This window comes from Calypte anna, chromosome 28 (genome assembly GCF_003957555.1).
Source record: "Calypte anna isolate BGI_N300 chromosome 28, bCalAnn1_v1.p, whole genome shotgun sequence".
NCBI lineage: Eukaryota > Metazoa > Chordata > Aves > Apodiformes > Trochilidae > Calypte > Calypte anna.
Window position 1 is genome coordinate 4,719,992 of NC_044273.1, and position 13,108 is coordinate 4,733,099.

The following is a 13,108-nucleotide window of genomic DNA, read 5'->3' on the forward strand; positions in this document are numbered from 1 at the left end:
ACGGGGGCGGGGCGAGGCCTGCGGGCGAGCCGCCCTCCGCCGCTAGCCGGGCCGCCGCCCTCGGGCCCGGTGCGGGTCCGGGCCCGGGCTCGGCCTCGGCCCAGCGGGCTCAGGGAGGATGGGGCAGCCGCGGAGGCCGATCAGCGGCAGCGGCCTGGAGGCGCCATGACCGGCGAGAAGAAGAAGAAGAAGCGGCTCAACCGCAGCGTCCTGCTGGCCAAGAAGATCGTCATCCGCGACGGGGCCGGCGTAAGCGCGGGGACCGGGAGGCTCCGGGGGGGTCTCGGAGGCCGCGGTCAGAGCTCTCCCCCTCCTCCCTGATTCCCTGTCAGGCCCCCAGGAGCGTGAGGGTGTGAGGGGTCGGGGCTGGGCAGGAGCGATCCGGAATTAATTGGGGTGTTGGAGGTAATGAGGGGGTTGATGGGGCCGCGTGTGGAGAGGGGAGAGGGGAGATGGGGCTGGGCGAGAGGCAGGACGAGAGGGAGCAGCCTCAGGTTGGGCCAGGGAAGGTTTAGGTTGGGTATTGGGAGAGATTTGTTTGCCAGGAGGGGAGGCACAGTCTGCCCAGGGGGTTGGGGATTGGCAGATGTGGTGCTGAGGGTTCAGTGGTGGCCCAGGAGCCTCTGGTGTTGGTGCTTTTGTTTTGTTATTTTTTTTTTTAAGCAGAGATAGTCTGTCGGTTTGCAGAGACTCTGAGCACAAACCACATTTCAGCAGAATAACATCTGCTGCCTTCTCTCCTGCTTCCAGTAATTTCCAGCTGTGTTACCAGAAACCACCAAACCCCGGGAAGGTGTGCCTGGTAAAAGGTTGCTCTTCACATACCCTGTCTGTGGATTCCTGTCCCTGGGAATTCCAGCAGCGAGTGCTGGAGGCAGGAGAGCCACAGAAAGACATCTCTGGACTGGTTCATTAACTGCTCTGTGTGGGAATGTCAGTCAGCTGGGAGGAAATTACCTCCTGCCCTAGGAGAAATGCCTGTGGGTTGGGGGTATCCTGTGCCAAACCCAAGATCCCTTTGGATGTGGGTTTTGTGCATCCAATGGAAGTTGCTTAAACTTTTGGATACTCTTCAAGCCACTGGAAGGTGCCCTAAATTTCTGGAATTCCAGCCATTTCAGATGGTTTTATGAACGTGTCAGGGCTGTGCTGTGCTTCTGGGTGAGCTCAGGGTCACGAGGTGTGTGTGGCTGTGAGTACCCCAAGGTAACTCAGATGGAATTCCTCTGCTTTCCTCCTGTTCCTTGCTCCGTGCTTCCTTGTGAGACTTTGCAGGTGTCCTGCACAGGAGGAAAAAACCTCCTGGGTGAGCAGGGGGGAGTTGGCACTTGGAGAAGTGACAGAAAAAATGCTACATGGGGAATGCCATGGAAAATCTTTAGGAAAGGAAGATGAGCAGGGCCTTGGGGCGTGGGGTTTTAAACTGTGCCTCTCCCATCATGCTGGGGGGATGGAGCTGGTGAGGAGGAGTGAATTTGCCTTCCTAAAATCCCAGAGTCCTTTCTGGGCCTTGCACACACTGCTGTCACAGTCTGCAGGGAACTGAGGGGTTTCATTCCCAGGCTTTTGAGGCAGGGGCTAGATGATGAGCAGTTCAGTCAAGTAGAAAAAAGTGTAATGGTATTGAGTGGATAAAAAGCCTGAAAACAATCAGCCTGGAGGGAGATGCTGCTGATCCTGGAGGGGGCTGTGGCCTCACTGGCTCACCCTGGGAACACCCACGGGTGCAGTCAGCCCCGAGACACCCTCCCGGGCTGCCCTGTGGGGTGGGTCTGTGTGTTCTTTACTGACAGAGCTCTGTTCTGCAGAGACAGGGGATTGGGGAGCCCAGTGTGTACCATGCTGTGGTGGTGATTTTCCTGGAGTTCTTTGCCTGGGGGCTGCTGACCACACCAATGCTCACGGTGAGTCCCTGGGAATGCTGCCACCTCCTGTGGGAGCATGAACAGGTTCCCTGTTGTGTTCTTGAACAGGTTCCCTGTGTTGTGCTCTTGCAGGCATCCAGCTGTCAGGTGCTGGCAAAAATTAATGGGAATTTTGCAACCTTTTCCAGCTGTTTTTTTGTTTTTTGGTTTTTTCCCCTAGGTGTTACACCAGACTTTTCCTCAGCACACATTCTTGATGAATGGCCTGATCCATGGAGTCAAGGTAAAGAATATCTTGGTGCTCAGTGGCCTTGGCATCTCCTCAGGGCTGTCCTGTCTCCACCTGTAAGAGGCAAAACTGCTGCAGGTGTCAGGGTGCTGGAGCTGCAGGTGCAGGTAGGGCCCAGGGGACCCAGCTGAGCAGGATGGGATTGGAGTGTTCAGCAGCACCTCAAAGGTTAAGGATTTTATTTTTTCCTCCCTAAAAGGATGTGAGCAATTCAACAAACTGTTCTGTTTTGGGAAAGTTGCCTGCATGTAGAGCATAGGGATGGATTATCAACTTGTGTTTTCATCTTTAGATGATCTCAGAAGCTCTTGCTGTCAACAGTTGGAATTTGACTGAGGGATCTCTCTGTCATCCTGTCTCTGTCTCAGGGTCTGCTTTCTTTTCTAAGTGCCCCACTGATTGGTGCTCTCTCTGATGTCTGGGGCAGGAAATCCTTCCTCCTCCTCACTGTCTTCTTCACCTGTGCACCCATTCCCCTTATGAAGATCAGCCCGTGGTGAGTCCACCCGTGTGGTGAGCGGGGGGCTCTGGGAGGAACACCAAGGGATGGGTGGAGAGAAGGGTGCTCAGCCTAAGAACTGATTGACTTGACCAGTTCTACCAAGGGTCCAGTGTCAGGAGGGAAGTCTGTCTTTCCTGCTGCCTCTCTCCTGTCACTGGTATTGGGACATGTTGTGTCCCCTCCCTCTGTGTGGAGAGAAGCAGCAAAACTCAGATAGAGCGAAGCTCAGTGTTCCTGAGCACTTAGGGGAGGAGATGGGAGAGGTTCTGATTCTGCAGTGTGGTTGCTCTCTAACTCTGCTCTTGGCAATGCTTGTTCCAGGTGGTATTTTGCAGTCATTTCCATGTCTGGAGTTTTTGCTGTTACCTTCTCTGTCATTTTTGCCTACGTCGCCGACATCACGCAGGAGCACGAGCGCAGCACGGCGTATGGCTTGGTGAGGAGTGGGACCTTGCAGGGTGGATGGTGATGGCAGGAGGGTTATCAGCAAGCCTGGGGGCAGGGACAGTGAGAGGTGACCAGTGTGTCACTAGTGATACAGTCTGTTTGTGCTTCTGATTCACCACTGAGAGAGAGGCCTCGTTTCTCTGCGATCTCAGCACCCTCCGTCTGGTTCCTTGGAACAGCCTGGTCCAAGGAGCCTGGGGTCCTCGTGATCCCCGTGGCTCACTCACTCTGGAGGAGAAGATGTGCTCTAGGGAGTGGAGGTGGTGCTAATGTTTGCTGGTTTTAGGTGTCTGCCACCTTTGCTGCCAGCCTGGTCACCAGCCCGGCCATCGGCGCCTACCTGTCCCAAGCCTACGGTGACACCTTGGTGGTTGTGTTGGCATCAGGGGTGGCTTTGCTGGACATTGGCTTCATCCTGCTGGCTGTGCCAGAGTCTCTGCCAGAAGAGATGCGCCCAGTCTCTTGGGGAGCTCCAATCTCTTGGGAACAAGCTGACCCGTTTGCTGTGAGTAACCTTGCTGCTGTTTTCCCATGTGCTGGCAATGCTTCTGATTTCCTTCCTCCTGCTGATTCCACCAGAGCTGAAGTGTTCTGAAATGTTAACCTGGTTCCATTCAAGCATTTGCTTCTTAGATATAAGATGGTGACTTAAGCACTTGGTTTTGCTCTTTCTGTACCTGCAGGATATTTAATGATATTAACTCTTTTTTTTGTTGTTTTTTTATTATGTTTTCCATGCCCCACCCCTTTTCCCTCCAGTCCTTGCGGAAAGTGGGTCAGGATTCTACAGTGCTGCTCATCTGTATCACTGTCTTTCTCTCCTACCTTCCTGAGGCAGGGCAGTATTCCAGCTTCTTCCTGTACCTACGGCAGGTCAGTCCTGTGGGAAAGCCCAGCACACAAACAGGATCCCTCTTGCATCTCCTGGGGAAGCAAATCTCAGCCAATAGCTCAGTGAAGTTGAACCTGTGGGGAGAAAAGTGCCAGCTTTCCTAAAAAATGTGGCAGCCTGGTGACCCTCTGCAGGCTTTGCCAAGGTGCTTGCTTGTGGCCCTGCCTGTGCTGCTCTCAGGCTGCTCTGGTGAGCCCAGTGATTTAGAGCTGGTTCTTCAGCCAGAGGAAAATCTTCCATTTTATTCCAGACAGTGGAAGGCACAGTTAATTAATGTTTAAGCAGCTGATAAGCAGCATCAGTAAATATTCTTGCTGGTGATGGAGTGGCTTTTCTCACATGGTACAAACCTCTTGCTGAAAATTCCCTCTGGTGTTTTCACAGGTCATTGGTTTTTCCTCAGAGACTGTGGCAGCCTTTATTGGTGTAGTTGGAATTCTCTCTATACTGGCTCAGGTGAGAAACCATTTCTCCAGCAGTGTGGTTATGAGAATGTCCAAAGTTCCTGATAATCAGGGTTGGGGAAGTGTCAGGATCTCTGTGGCCACACAGGGATCGTTGCACTCACACACAGCTACCTGCAGTCCTGACTTTCTTTAATGTTGCTGTTTGTTCTTCTTTCCAGACAGTAGTGTTGGGAATTCTCATGCGCTCAATAGGAAACAAAAACACCATCCTGTTGGGACTGGGCTTCCAGATCCTGCAGCTTGCCTGGTATGGCTTTGGTTCACAGCCTTGGTAAGAGTTTGCCCTTGTTTGTCCTGTGTTACCAGCAGGTTTCTGCCCCCTGTGTCCCTGCTGGCCTCTGGCTGGCCCTCAGCATCCCCCTCCTGACTGCTGCTCCTTTTCCCCAAGGATGATGTGGGCAGCAGGAGCAGTGGCTGCCATGTCCAGCATCACCTTCCCAGCTATCAGTGCCATGGTGTCAAGAAATGCTGACCCTGACCAGCAGGGTGAGTTGCTTGGGTTCCTGAGCTGATTGATCCATGCTTGAATTCCCAGCACTGGTGGTGGTGGAGGGGTGGGCAGGGACCTCTGTGCCAGCTGCATTCCTCATTTTGGTAAAACATGACCCTGAACCAAGCCCATTGCCTGGCAGCTCTGCAAAGCAGACATCACTGCAGAGCTGAATGTTTGATCCAGCCCTGAACAAACCTCATTGCTCAGAGCTCTCTGCCCCTCCTGGCTCTGTCCCCAGGTGTGGTGCAGGGGATGATCACTGGGATCCGGGGGCTGTGCAATGGCCTGGGGCCAGCACTCTATGGCTTTGTCTTCTATCTCTTCCACGTGGAGCTGAATGAAATGGCTGAGGTGGAAACTCTGGGTAAGGCCTCCAAACCCAACATGGCCAACCCTACAGACGAGGTAACTGTTGAGTTTTGTCACCCCATCCATTCACTGGGCTGCTTCTGCCCTTGGACTCAGGTGTTAATCATTCCTCTGTTTCTCCTTACAGAGCAGCATTATCCCGGGGCCTCCCTTCCTCTTTGGGGCTTGCTCTGTCCTGCTCTCACTCCTGGTGGCCTTGTTCATCCCAGAACACAACCTTGCACTGAGGTCAGGCAGCCACAAGAAGCATGGTAACGGAGCCCAGAGCCACCCCCACAGCCCACAGGCCACAGGGGGGGACAGCAAGGAGCCCCTGCTCGAGGACAGCAGCGTGTGAGGCTGGGGGGCAGCTCCAGAGCAAGGATGGACTGAGCCAGCCAGAGTTTGGGGACAGAGGGTGGGGGGAGAGGAGAAAAGAGGTGACAGACTGTACCACAGCTAATCAGGATGAACGAGGTTTCCCTTCGAGCCCCACCTGGTGCAAAACCAGGATTGTATCACAGGGTGCTGAGGGAGAGGGGAGACACTGAAGTGCTCCAGGGGTGGTTCTGTGGAGCAAACCTGCCCTGGTGCACGAGTGCTGAACATTGTGGTGCCACCTGCCAAAGGCTCAGCTTGCCAGTGGCAAATTCAGGAGTTGGCTTTGTCTGTTCTGCTGTGAGCTGACTGAGCTGCCAGCCAGAATCAAGGCAGGAACCCACCCGTGCCCCCATTCCTCGTGGTAACTGGTACTGGTTCTGGTCAGTCTGGGACTGGCCTGTCCCACACTGTCTGTGCATCCAGTGCTGGGACAAGGCCCCAAAGTGTGTCCTGGAGGAGCAGGTTCTGCTCCTTTTGAAGGTCTGATGAATCTGCCCATTCTGGCCCAAATGAAACTTAGACCAAAAAATATAATCTGCTGACTTAATGTTTTGATAAAGATAAGGAAGAGGAAGGAGTGAAGTTTCTACCTTCATAGGTAATGAGTAGAAGGATTTTTCAGAAATCTTTTTCTGGAGCTGTAAGGATTGTTCAGAAATGAGTCCTTGAGATACTGGAGAAACAACTAAACTCTGCTGAGCACTTTATAAAGTGCATTTCCTGCAAGAAAGGTCCAAGAAATAGCTGTTTATCAGGAGTACTTTTATAAAACGTGTTTATTTTTTTTCCCCAGGCAGTTTCCATGTGACATTAAAACCAGATAATGACTGGAGCTTCTTTCTCCTCAGTCCAAAAGATCTTGGTGGTGATGTTGCAATTGGTTTGCACTTACAGGTTGAAAAATGGAATTGCAACCTCTGCTGCAGGGTTCAGCTCTGTTTGGGAAGAGCAGCAGATGCTCAACTTTGAGTGTCGTGGAAGGAAATCTGACAGGTTAGGGAATGGCTGTTGTTTATAGAGAGATGCAGCAGAGGGCAGGAAGGAATTGTTCTTGTCTGAGTGAGGGCAGGAGGGATGGCACTGAGGAGACACTGGGGAAGTAAGGGTCAAATTGGGAACACTTAAGAAATCAGTTGTTAAGAAAAACTGGGGATACAGTGGCCAAAACTAGTCCTGTCTCAGGGCAGGTATGAGCAAAGCTGTCATTCCTTGTCTGGGATCCTGTCTGGAGGTTTGGGACAGGAATCTTTGGGGAGCTCTGCCAGTGTCTTGTGTTGTAGCTGATGCTGTCACCCTGCTGTCCCTGACCCCCACCAGCACTGCCCTCCCTGCAGTGAGCTCTGGGTGAGGGGGATGAGGGCTCAGGGTGTGTTCAGGCTCTGACTGAGCTCCCAGTTTGTTGCCCATGCACCTCAGCACGGAGGGTTTGCTGGTGTGGAGCTAATGGCAGGGCCAAGAACAGGAGCAGAATCTCAGTGACCTGCAGTGATTCTGCTTTTCCTGAGCTGCTTGTGGCGATGCTCCAGATTCCCCAGTGTTACTGGGATGGCCTGTGCTGCTTTCACAAAGGAAATCCAGTCACTTCAACTTCCCAGCAGCAATCCCAGCTCTGTATTGCTCACAAAAATGCCTTTTTTAGGTCAGAGCTTTACCAAGTACATCTGGAATCTTATTTACTTAGGCTGTACTAAAATGACCTGAAGTAGTTTTGTCCTTCACACCCAGATGAGTTGAAACAAAACCTGGTATCATCATCTTGCTCTCACTGAGGCACTGGGAGTTTCACAGGCAGAATGCAGTGGAATGATACAAAAAAGACAAGTGTAATTTATATGAGATGAAGTATATAGAGATATATTTTTAAAAGCCCTTTCCTTTACTGAATAGTTTATTGGAACCCAGGTGTCTCTAGTCCTGTTCCCTCTCACCACTGCTGCTGCCTGCAGCATCTCCCCTGCAGACAGCAGAACCCTCCTGGCACGTGTCTCTCCTTGGTCCCTCTCTGTCACATCGTGATACCCAAGGTTCCAGCCGTGCCAGCAGCCCCCAGGTCCTGAGTTCTGGAATGTTTTGGTCAGCTTAGGGCTGGAGAAGAGACCAAAACGTTCCACAGGTCAGATGCCAGCACTGTCACCAGCCTGCAGGTGACCTCTGGTTCAGAGGGACTGTTCAGAGTGGGACTGAAACTCGGTCCCACTCTCGGGGCACAGTGCTCACCTGCCTTGGAGCTGCTGCTGGGTTTGGTGCCAGGAGCAGGCAGGGATTCCTTTCCACAGTCTTGGAAGTTCCTTTCACCTGGTTTGGGGGACTCAGCCCCAGGTAACCCCCCCTCCCTGTCAGCCTAGGGATGTGACCCTCCCACCATTCTGCCTTCAAGTGAGGGGGGGGGACTCGGGCCAAATGGTGACAGCTGAAATTACCAGACCTGAATGAAGAGTGTCTCATTCTGAAGGGCTGGTGGTTCAGCAGCATCCTGTGTGGAGACTGGAAAATCTGTACAGAGCGAGCAGCTGGTTTTGCCAGTTTTTGTTACTTTATATGAAAACGTGACTTTTCTAAAAGCTTTTTCTTAAAACCCCCTTCATGTAGCGTGCAGTGCCTGAGCCTGGCTGTTTAACATCAGCATCCCCAGAACGTGGCTGCAGTGATTTACACTTCAGGTCACAGAATGCCCCAAGGTGAGGCTGAAGTTGTCCTGGCTGCCCCCCTGCACTCAGCAGCAGCACTTGGGGTCAGGTTCACTGAGCTCCTCACACCCCCAAACCCCGTTACACCGCTGCATCTGTTCTGCAAAATAAGTCACTTTTTACTTGACTGTTTTTTATTCTTTTCTCTGCACTTGCCTGGCTGCTGAGGTCTTTGGTTGTGGTGACAGCACGTGGGGAGCCCACGCTCCCTGAGGAGTGGCAGTGGTTCTGTCACCTGTGTTTCTGATTTTTGGGTTTTGTTTTTTTTTTAAGCTAAAGATGAAGTGTGTTTATTTCAGTTCAGGTTGTGTTTAGAACTGGCTAATCTCTCCCTCTGATGGACTATTTATTAAACTGCTGCTTTCCTCTCATCTTGGAGTTCTCTGTCCTCTTTTCCCCACTGTCCCCCACACCGGTGCCCTGGGGCTGCTTTTATCATCCCAGACTTTATTCTCTGTTTCCAGCCAGGCTTAATATAGATCTTATCTTACTCATTTAAACACTTCTTACAGTGTTTGATGGTGGGACAAAGTGAACAATATAGTGACAAGCTGTATAAACACATCCCAGTCAGTTCTTGGATGGGATCTGGTGTTTGAGGGGTGATATCCTGTAATGAGCTGGAACCATGAGCCGGAACCAAGATCCGATTATTCTTCAGTAAGTTGCCTTTGTCTTTATTTCCTCTGGACTTGAGCTCAGTTTTAGGGTTTATATTTGGGGTTTTTTTTTTCATTTTAATTTCAGAAACAGCCCTCAGCTTGTCTCCCTTCTTTAAATTCTTCCTCGGTGACATTTTGAAGCAATCCTTCCCCTCATGGGGTAACTGATCCCTTGGGGTTTGCCCTGCCAAGGGTGGTGGTTCTGCCCTTCCAGGGCTCTTTGGCTGCTGGGGTGGGAGCCTCATGCACAGAGCAAAGCCCCAGCACCCTGTCTGTGTCCTCAGACATCCTGAGATCTCTGCTGGGAAGAGCCTGGCAAGAGTGGGGAGCTCCCCAGGGCTGGACTGGGGGCTCTGGGGGCTGCTGGGAACTCCAGGAAGTGGCTCTGTTAACACAGGATGGAAGGAACAAAAACCCAGGAGCCATTAATCACTGGGTTTCAGCTGAATGTGCAGATTTCATGGGGGCTGTTTACAGAAGACTTCCCTTACTGGGGCACCTCTGGACCATCAGGATTAATTGCCTGACCCTGAGGACTGAAAGGATGTGTGATACGCCCAGTGCCCGGAGCTTTCCCTCCAGGGAATTCCCAGATGGGAAAGGGACAGGCCCTGTCTCAGCTTCCCACCCTCTGCCATGGTAGGGGCAGGGCTGACAACTTGGGCTGAGAAGCCCCAGCTGCAGCCTGGTGGGATGGGATGGGATGGGATGGGATGGGATGGGATGGGATGGGATGGGATGGGGTGGGGTGGGATGGGGTGGAGCGGAGCAGAGGGAGCAATGACAGAGCTGCTGTGAGACAGGGGATGGGTGCTGAGGCTGTGCCACAGCCTTGGGGGTAGGTGATGTGGGTAATCAATATTTTCCATGTGGTAACACTTTCTCCATCCTCCTTCCTCCTGGAGGACACCCGGGTGATGCTGAGCACACACCCTGACCTCGCTTTTGGGGTAGGGGACTGAGAGAAGCTCTTCCTACAGACAGATGTCCCCAGCCAGGGGAAACTGGAGCCCAGTGAGAACTGGGGAAGGAATGGGACCTCAGCCATGCCTTGGGGTGCAGGGCTGCCCAGCACATGGGATGGGGACCCTTCAGGCCAAGAGTTCTCCCATGTTTTGGACTGTTGGCATGGCCCCTGGCTATGGAGCTGGGTGTTGTGCAAGACCTGACCTTGGAAAAAACCCAGAAACCTCCCTTTGGAAATACCCCTTGGGCTGGAAAGTGTCGGGGGCCCCAGGGCTGGTGCTGGTGGGGGCGGTTCCTTCAGGGCTTAAGAAGGGTTTGGGACACGGCTTGGGCCAGAATGAGACAGCCCCAGCCAGCAGTGTCTGCTCCGGGAGAGAGGGAAGAAAGAAAAACCATCCCAAGGTGCTGCTGCTGGCTCTGCAGGCAATGGCACTGGCTCCTCTCCTCCTCCTCCTTCTCCTCGGCTTGCTGCAGAGCTGCAGGGGTGAGTGTGTCTGGAGCCAAAATCCCTCCTGCTCCCCTCTCCTGCCTGCTCCCCAGCCCTGCTGCTCTCTCTGCTTCACCGCGGGACAGCACAGCCCCAGGGGGATGGGGATGGAGTTTCTGTGCCACCTGAGCACAACCAACAGAGGAACTGGTGTTCCCTTTGCCTTGTAAACCAGGGGGTCCTGGAGATGCCCCCATCCCTGAACTTCCCCATTTCCTCCTCCCTTTCAGGGCAGCCCATGCTGGTGGTGACCCCGCAGGAGCCCGTGGTGCGGTTCGGGGGCTCGGTGCAGCTGAACTGTTCCCTGGCCTGCGAGGGGGGCACGGTGGAGTGGAAAGGTCTGGACACCAACCTGGGGAACGTCACCTCCTTCCTCACCCACAGCATCCTGCACATCGACAGCGCTGTGGTTGCCACCACGGGCACCAAGATCTGCCAGGGGACCTGCCGGGGGCAGAGCTACCAGCACAGCGTCACCCTGCAGCTCTACGGTGAGCACCCCCCAGCCCACCCCTCGCTGGATGCCTGGGGCTCCTTCCCTCCTGGGCTGCAGCACCAAAACTCGGTGGGTGACTCCGTGGTACCTCTGCCAGCCCTCCCAGACCAGCTGCAGCTGGAGGCAGAGCCCGGTGTCCCGGTGCCGGGGCAGCCCACCCGCCTGCATTGCCGGGCCCGGGGGGTCTATCCCCTGGGGGGGCTGCGGCTGAGCTGGCAGCGGGGGCACGGGGAGCCCGAGGAGGCAGCAGACTTCAAGGTGATGGAGACCGAGGAGGAGCTGTTTGACATCGAGTCCACGCTGCTGGTGGCCAGGGAGGAGGTGAGGGACGGGATGGAGTTCAGGTGCGAGATGACCCTGAGCACCAGGAAGGAGACCTTCACCCGGGTGGCATCTGTGGCCGTGAGTGCTGGGGGTGAGTGCTGGGGGACCCCGTCCTCCAGAGCTGAGCCCGTGGCCCTGCACTGCTTGGAGCAGCTTCACTGGCACGGATGCTGTCCCCACGTCTGGAAAATTCCCCATGCTCACCCTAGTCCCCGCTGCCTGTCCCTGTCCCCACTGCCGTGCCAGGGGTTTGCTCCCACCCACTGCCTCTCCCTGCCAAGGATGGCTGCTCATGGCTGGAGGATGGGGCAAGTGGTGAGGGGATGGTCCTACCATGGGGATAACGAGCTCCAAGCTGTGCTGAGACCACCCTGACCTGCCCACCCTGTGTTCACAGCTATGATGGAGCAGCCAGGGGCCACAGCCACCTGGACAACGAGACCTTTGTCAGGGACCCTCAGCACAGCGGTGTCCCCAGAGCCACATGTCCCCACAGACAGTCCCACCACAGCTCTGACCCCCACCCTGCCAGACCCGGGCACTGAGACCCCCCTGAAGCAAGCTGCCTCCACCAAGGGCCCCTCCACAGCACACCCAACCCTCGGGGACCTTATTTCACAGCCAGCCACCCCCACGCTCCCTGGCTCCACAGGTCCCTCAGCCAGGCTGCAGGGGACAGCTGGGGACAGCCACCCCTGGGAATCATTCCTAGCCGAGAAGGGGACGGTGCCACCAGAAGGGACGGTGCCCACCTGCAGCCTGCAGATCCGCTCACTGCCCCCCACGGGGACACGGGGCAGGGCTCTGAGCATCGAGTGCCACGCGCGGTGCACCGGGAACAGCAGCGTGGGGGTGGGCTGGCTGCGGACACCCGTGGCTCTCTCGCAGTACCGGGAGGAGGTGGCAGGGAGCAGCTCCACGCTGCAGCTGGACCGGGCCGAGCCCTGGCACCAGGGACATTACCAGTGTGTCCTGCAGGGCCACCGCTCCCAGGCGGCCAGTCTGCAGGTGACAGTCTCGGATGGTGAGTGGGGGTCTGCAGCCCCTCTCCTGTACCCCCATGTTGGGCTTGGGGGGCAGCGGGTTCTGTGACGGCCTCTGGGGGGTCTCTCCCTCACCCCCGGGTCTCTGAGCTCGCCTGTAACTACAGCTCCTTCCCTGTGTCCTTGTAGATCCCTCCAGCGCAGCTCCTGCCATCGCTGTGGGGACAACACTCTCACTCGTGGGCCTGATGGTGACCGGCGCCATCTCCCATCGCCTGTGGAAACGGTTCCGGTTTCGGTACGAGCTGTCCTAGCAGTGTCCCAGCCCTCCGGACCCGTCCCTGTCCTTTCTGCCACGGGTGTCACCCACCCTCGGGGCTGACGAGCACCCCGATGGGGCCGTGGGGAGCTCCGGGCGCACCCACGTGGATGCGCGGTCTCGTCACGACAGAGGGGGCGTGAGCAGCCCCCCCCCCCATCCCCACTGAGCTGTGCACACCGGGAGTGGGCGGAGGAGAGCGGGGCCGCGGCGTGCGTGTCGGGGCTCTTCAATAAAGGGTTGTTTCTGGTTGAACCCTGAGCAGTGTGCTTTGGAGGGGGCTGGGGCGGCCCTGCTGTCCCCTCCGGGACCAGGACCGGGACCGGAGCGGGCGGGGCGCGTGCCCGCCGTTGCCATGGCAGCCGGGGCGGTGCCGCTGCCCACACTCAAGATGGAGACGCGCGGGCTCGCCCAATGGCAGCGCGCTCGCCTGGCTTCCCGCCCACCGATTGGCTGCCAGGGTGCAAGATGGCGGCGCGGGCACTTCCCGTTCGGGCGAA

General features: G+C 55.6%; 2 protein-coding genes across 5 annotated transcripts; both read left to right on the forward strand.

The window, feature by feature from the left end:
• Positions 1–5,832, forward strand: LOC103533415 (hippocampus abundant transcript 1 protein). Of its 4 annotated transcripts, XM_030466255.1 has the most exons (13): positions 33–46; positions 84–249; positions 1,809–1,904; positions 2,086–2,148; positions 2,523–2,650; positions 2,978–3,092; positions 3,390–3,608; positions 3,863–3,976; positions 4,380–4,451; positions 4,621–4,733; positions 4,851–4,948; positions 5,194–5,360; positions 5,452–5,832. In XM_030466255.1, the coding sequence occupies exons 2-13, from the start codon at positions 166–168 to the stop codon at positions 5,659–5,661; spliced, it is 1,479 nt and encodes a 492-aa protein (XP_030322115.1). In that variant the 5' UTR covers positions 33–46; positions 84–165; the 3' UTR covers positions 5,662–5,832. The 4 variants fall into 4 exon arrangements, with proteins under 4 accessions (XP_030322112.1, XP_030322115.1, XP_030322113.1 ...); XM_030466252.1 differs by having other exon boundaries at positions 1–249; XM_030466253.1 differs by lacking the exons at positions 33–46; positions 3,863–3,976 and having other exon boundaries at positions 53–249.
• A 4,620-nt stretch (positions 5,833–10,452) lies between these two features.
• On the forward strand, positions 10,453–12,857 carry MADCAM1 (mucosal vascular addressin cell adhesion molecule 1). The gene is made up of 5 exons (XM_030466275.1): positions 10,453–10,483; positions 10,717–10,977; positions 11,080–11,397; positions 11,704–12,330; positions 12,479–12,857. The coding sequence occupies exons 2-5, from the start codon at positions 10,725–10,727 to the stop codon at positions 12,601–12,603; spliced, it is 1,323 nt and encodes a 440-aa protein (XP_030322135.1). The 5' UTR covers positions 10,453–10,483; positions 10,717–10,724; the 3' UTR covers positions 12,604–12,857.
• The last annotated feature ends 251 nt before the right edge of the window (positions 12,858–13,108 follow it).

Bases quoted from the DNA above. Each gene is read 5' to 3' on its own strand.
- LOC103533415 (XM_030466252.1), top strand. From the start codon at position 166: ATGACCGGCGAGAAGAAGAAGAAGAAGCGGCTCAACCGCAGCGTCCTG. The intron at 4,734-4,850 runs GTAAGAGTTTGC...CTTTTCCCCAAG, and splicing joins GGCTTTGGTTCACAGCCTTG to GATGATGTGGGCAGCAGGAG. The intron at 4,949-5,193 runs GTGAGTTGCTTG...CTCTGTCCCCAG, and splicing joins TGCTGACCCTGACCAGCAGG to GTGTGGTGCAGGGGATGATC.
- MADCAM1 (XM_030466275.1), top strand. From the start codon at position 10,725: ATGCTGGTGGTGACCCCGCAGGAGCCCGTGGTGCGGTTCGGGGGCTCG. The intron at 10,978-11,079 runs GTGAGCACCCCC...TACCTCTGCCAG, and splicing joins CGTCACCCTGCAGCTCTACG to CCCTCCCAGACCAGCTGCAG. The intron at 11,398-11,703 runs GTGAGTGCTGGG...CTGTGTTCACAG, and splicing joins TGTGGCCGTGAGTGCTGGGG to CTATGATGGAGCAGCCAGGG.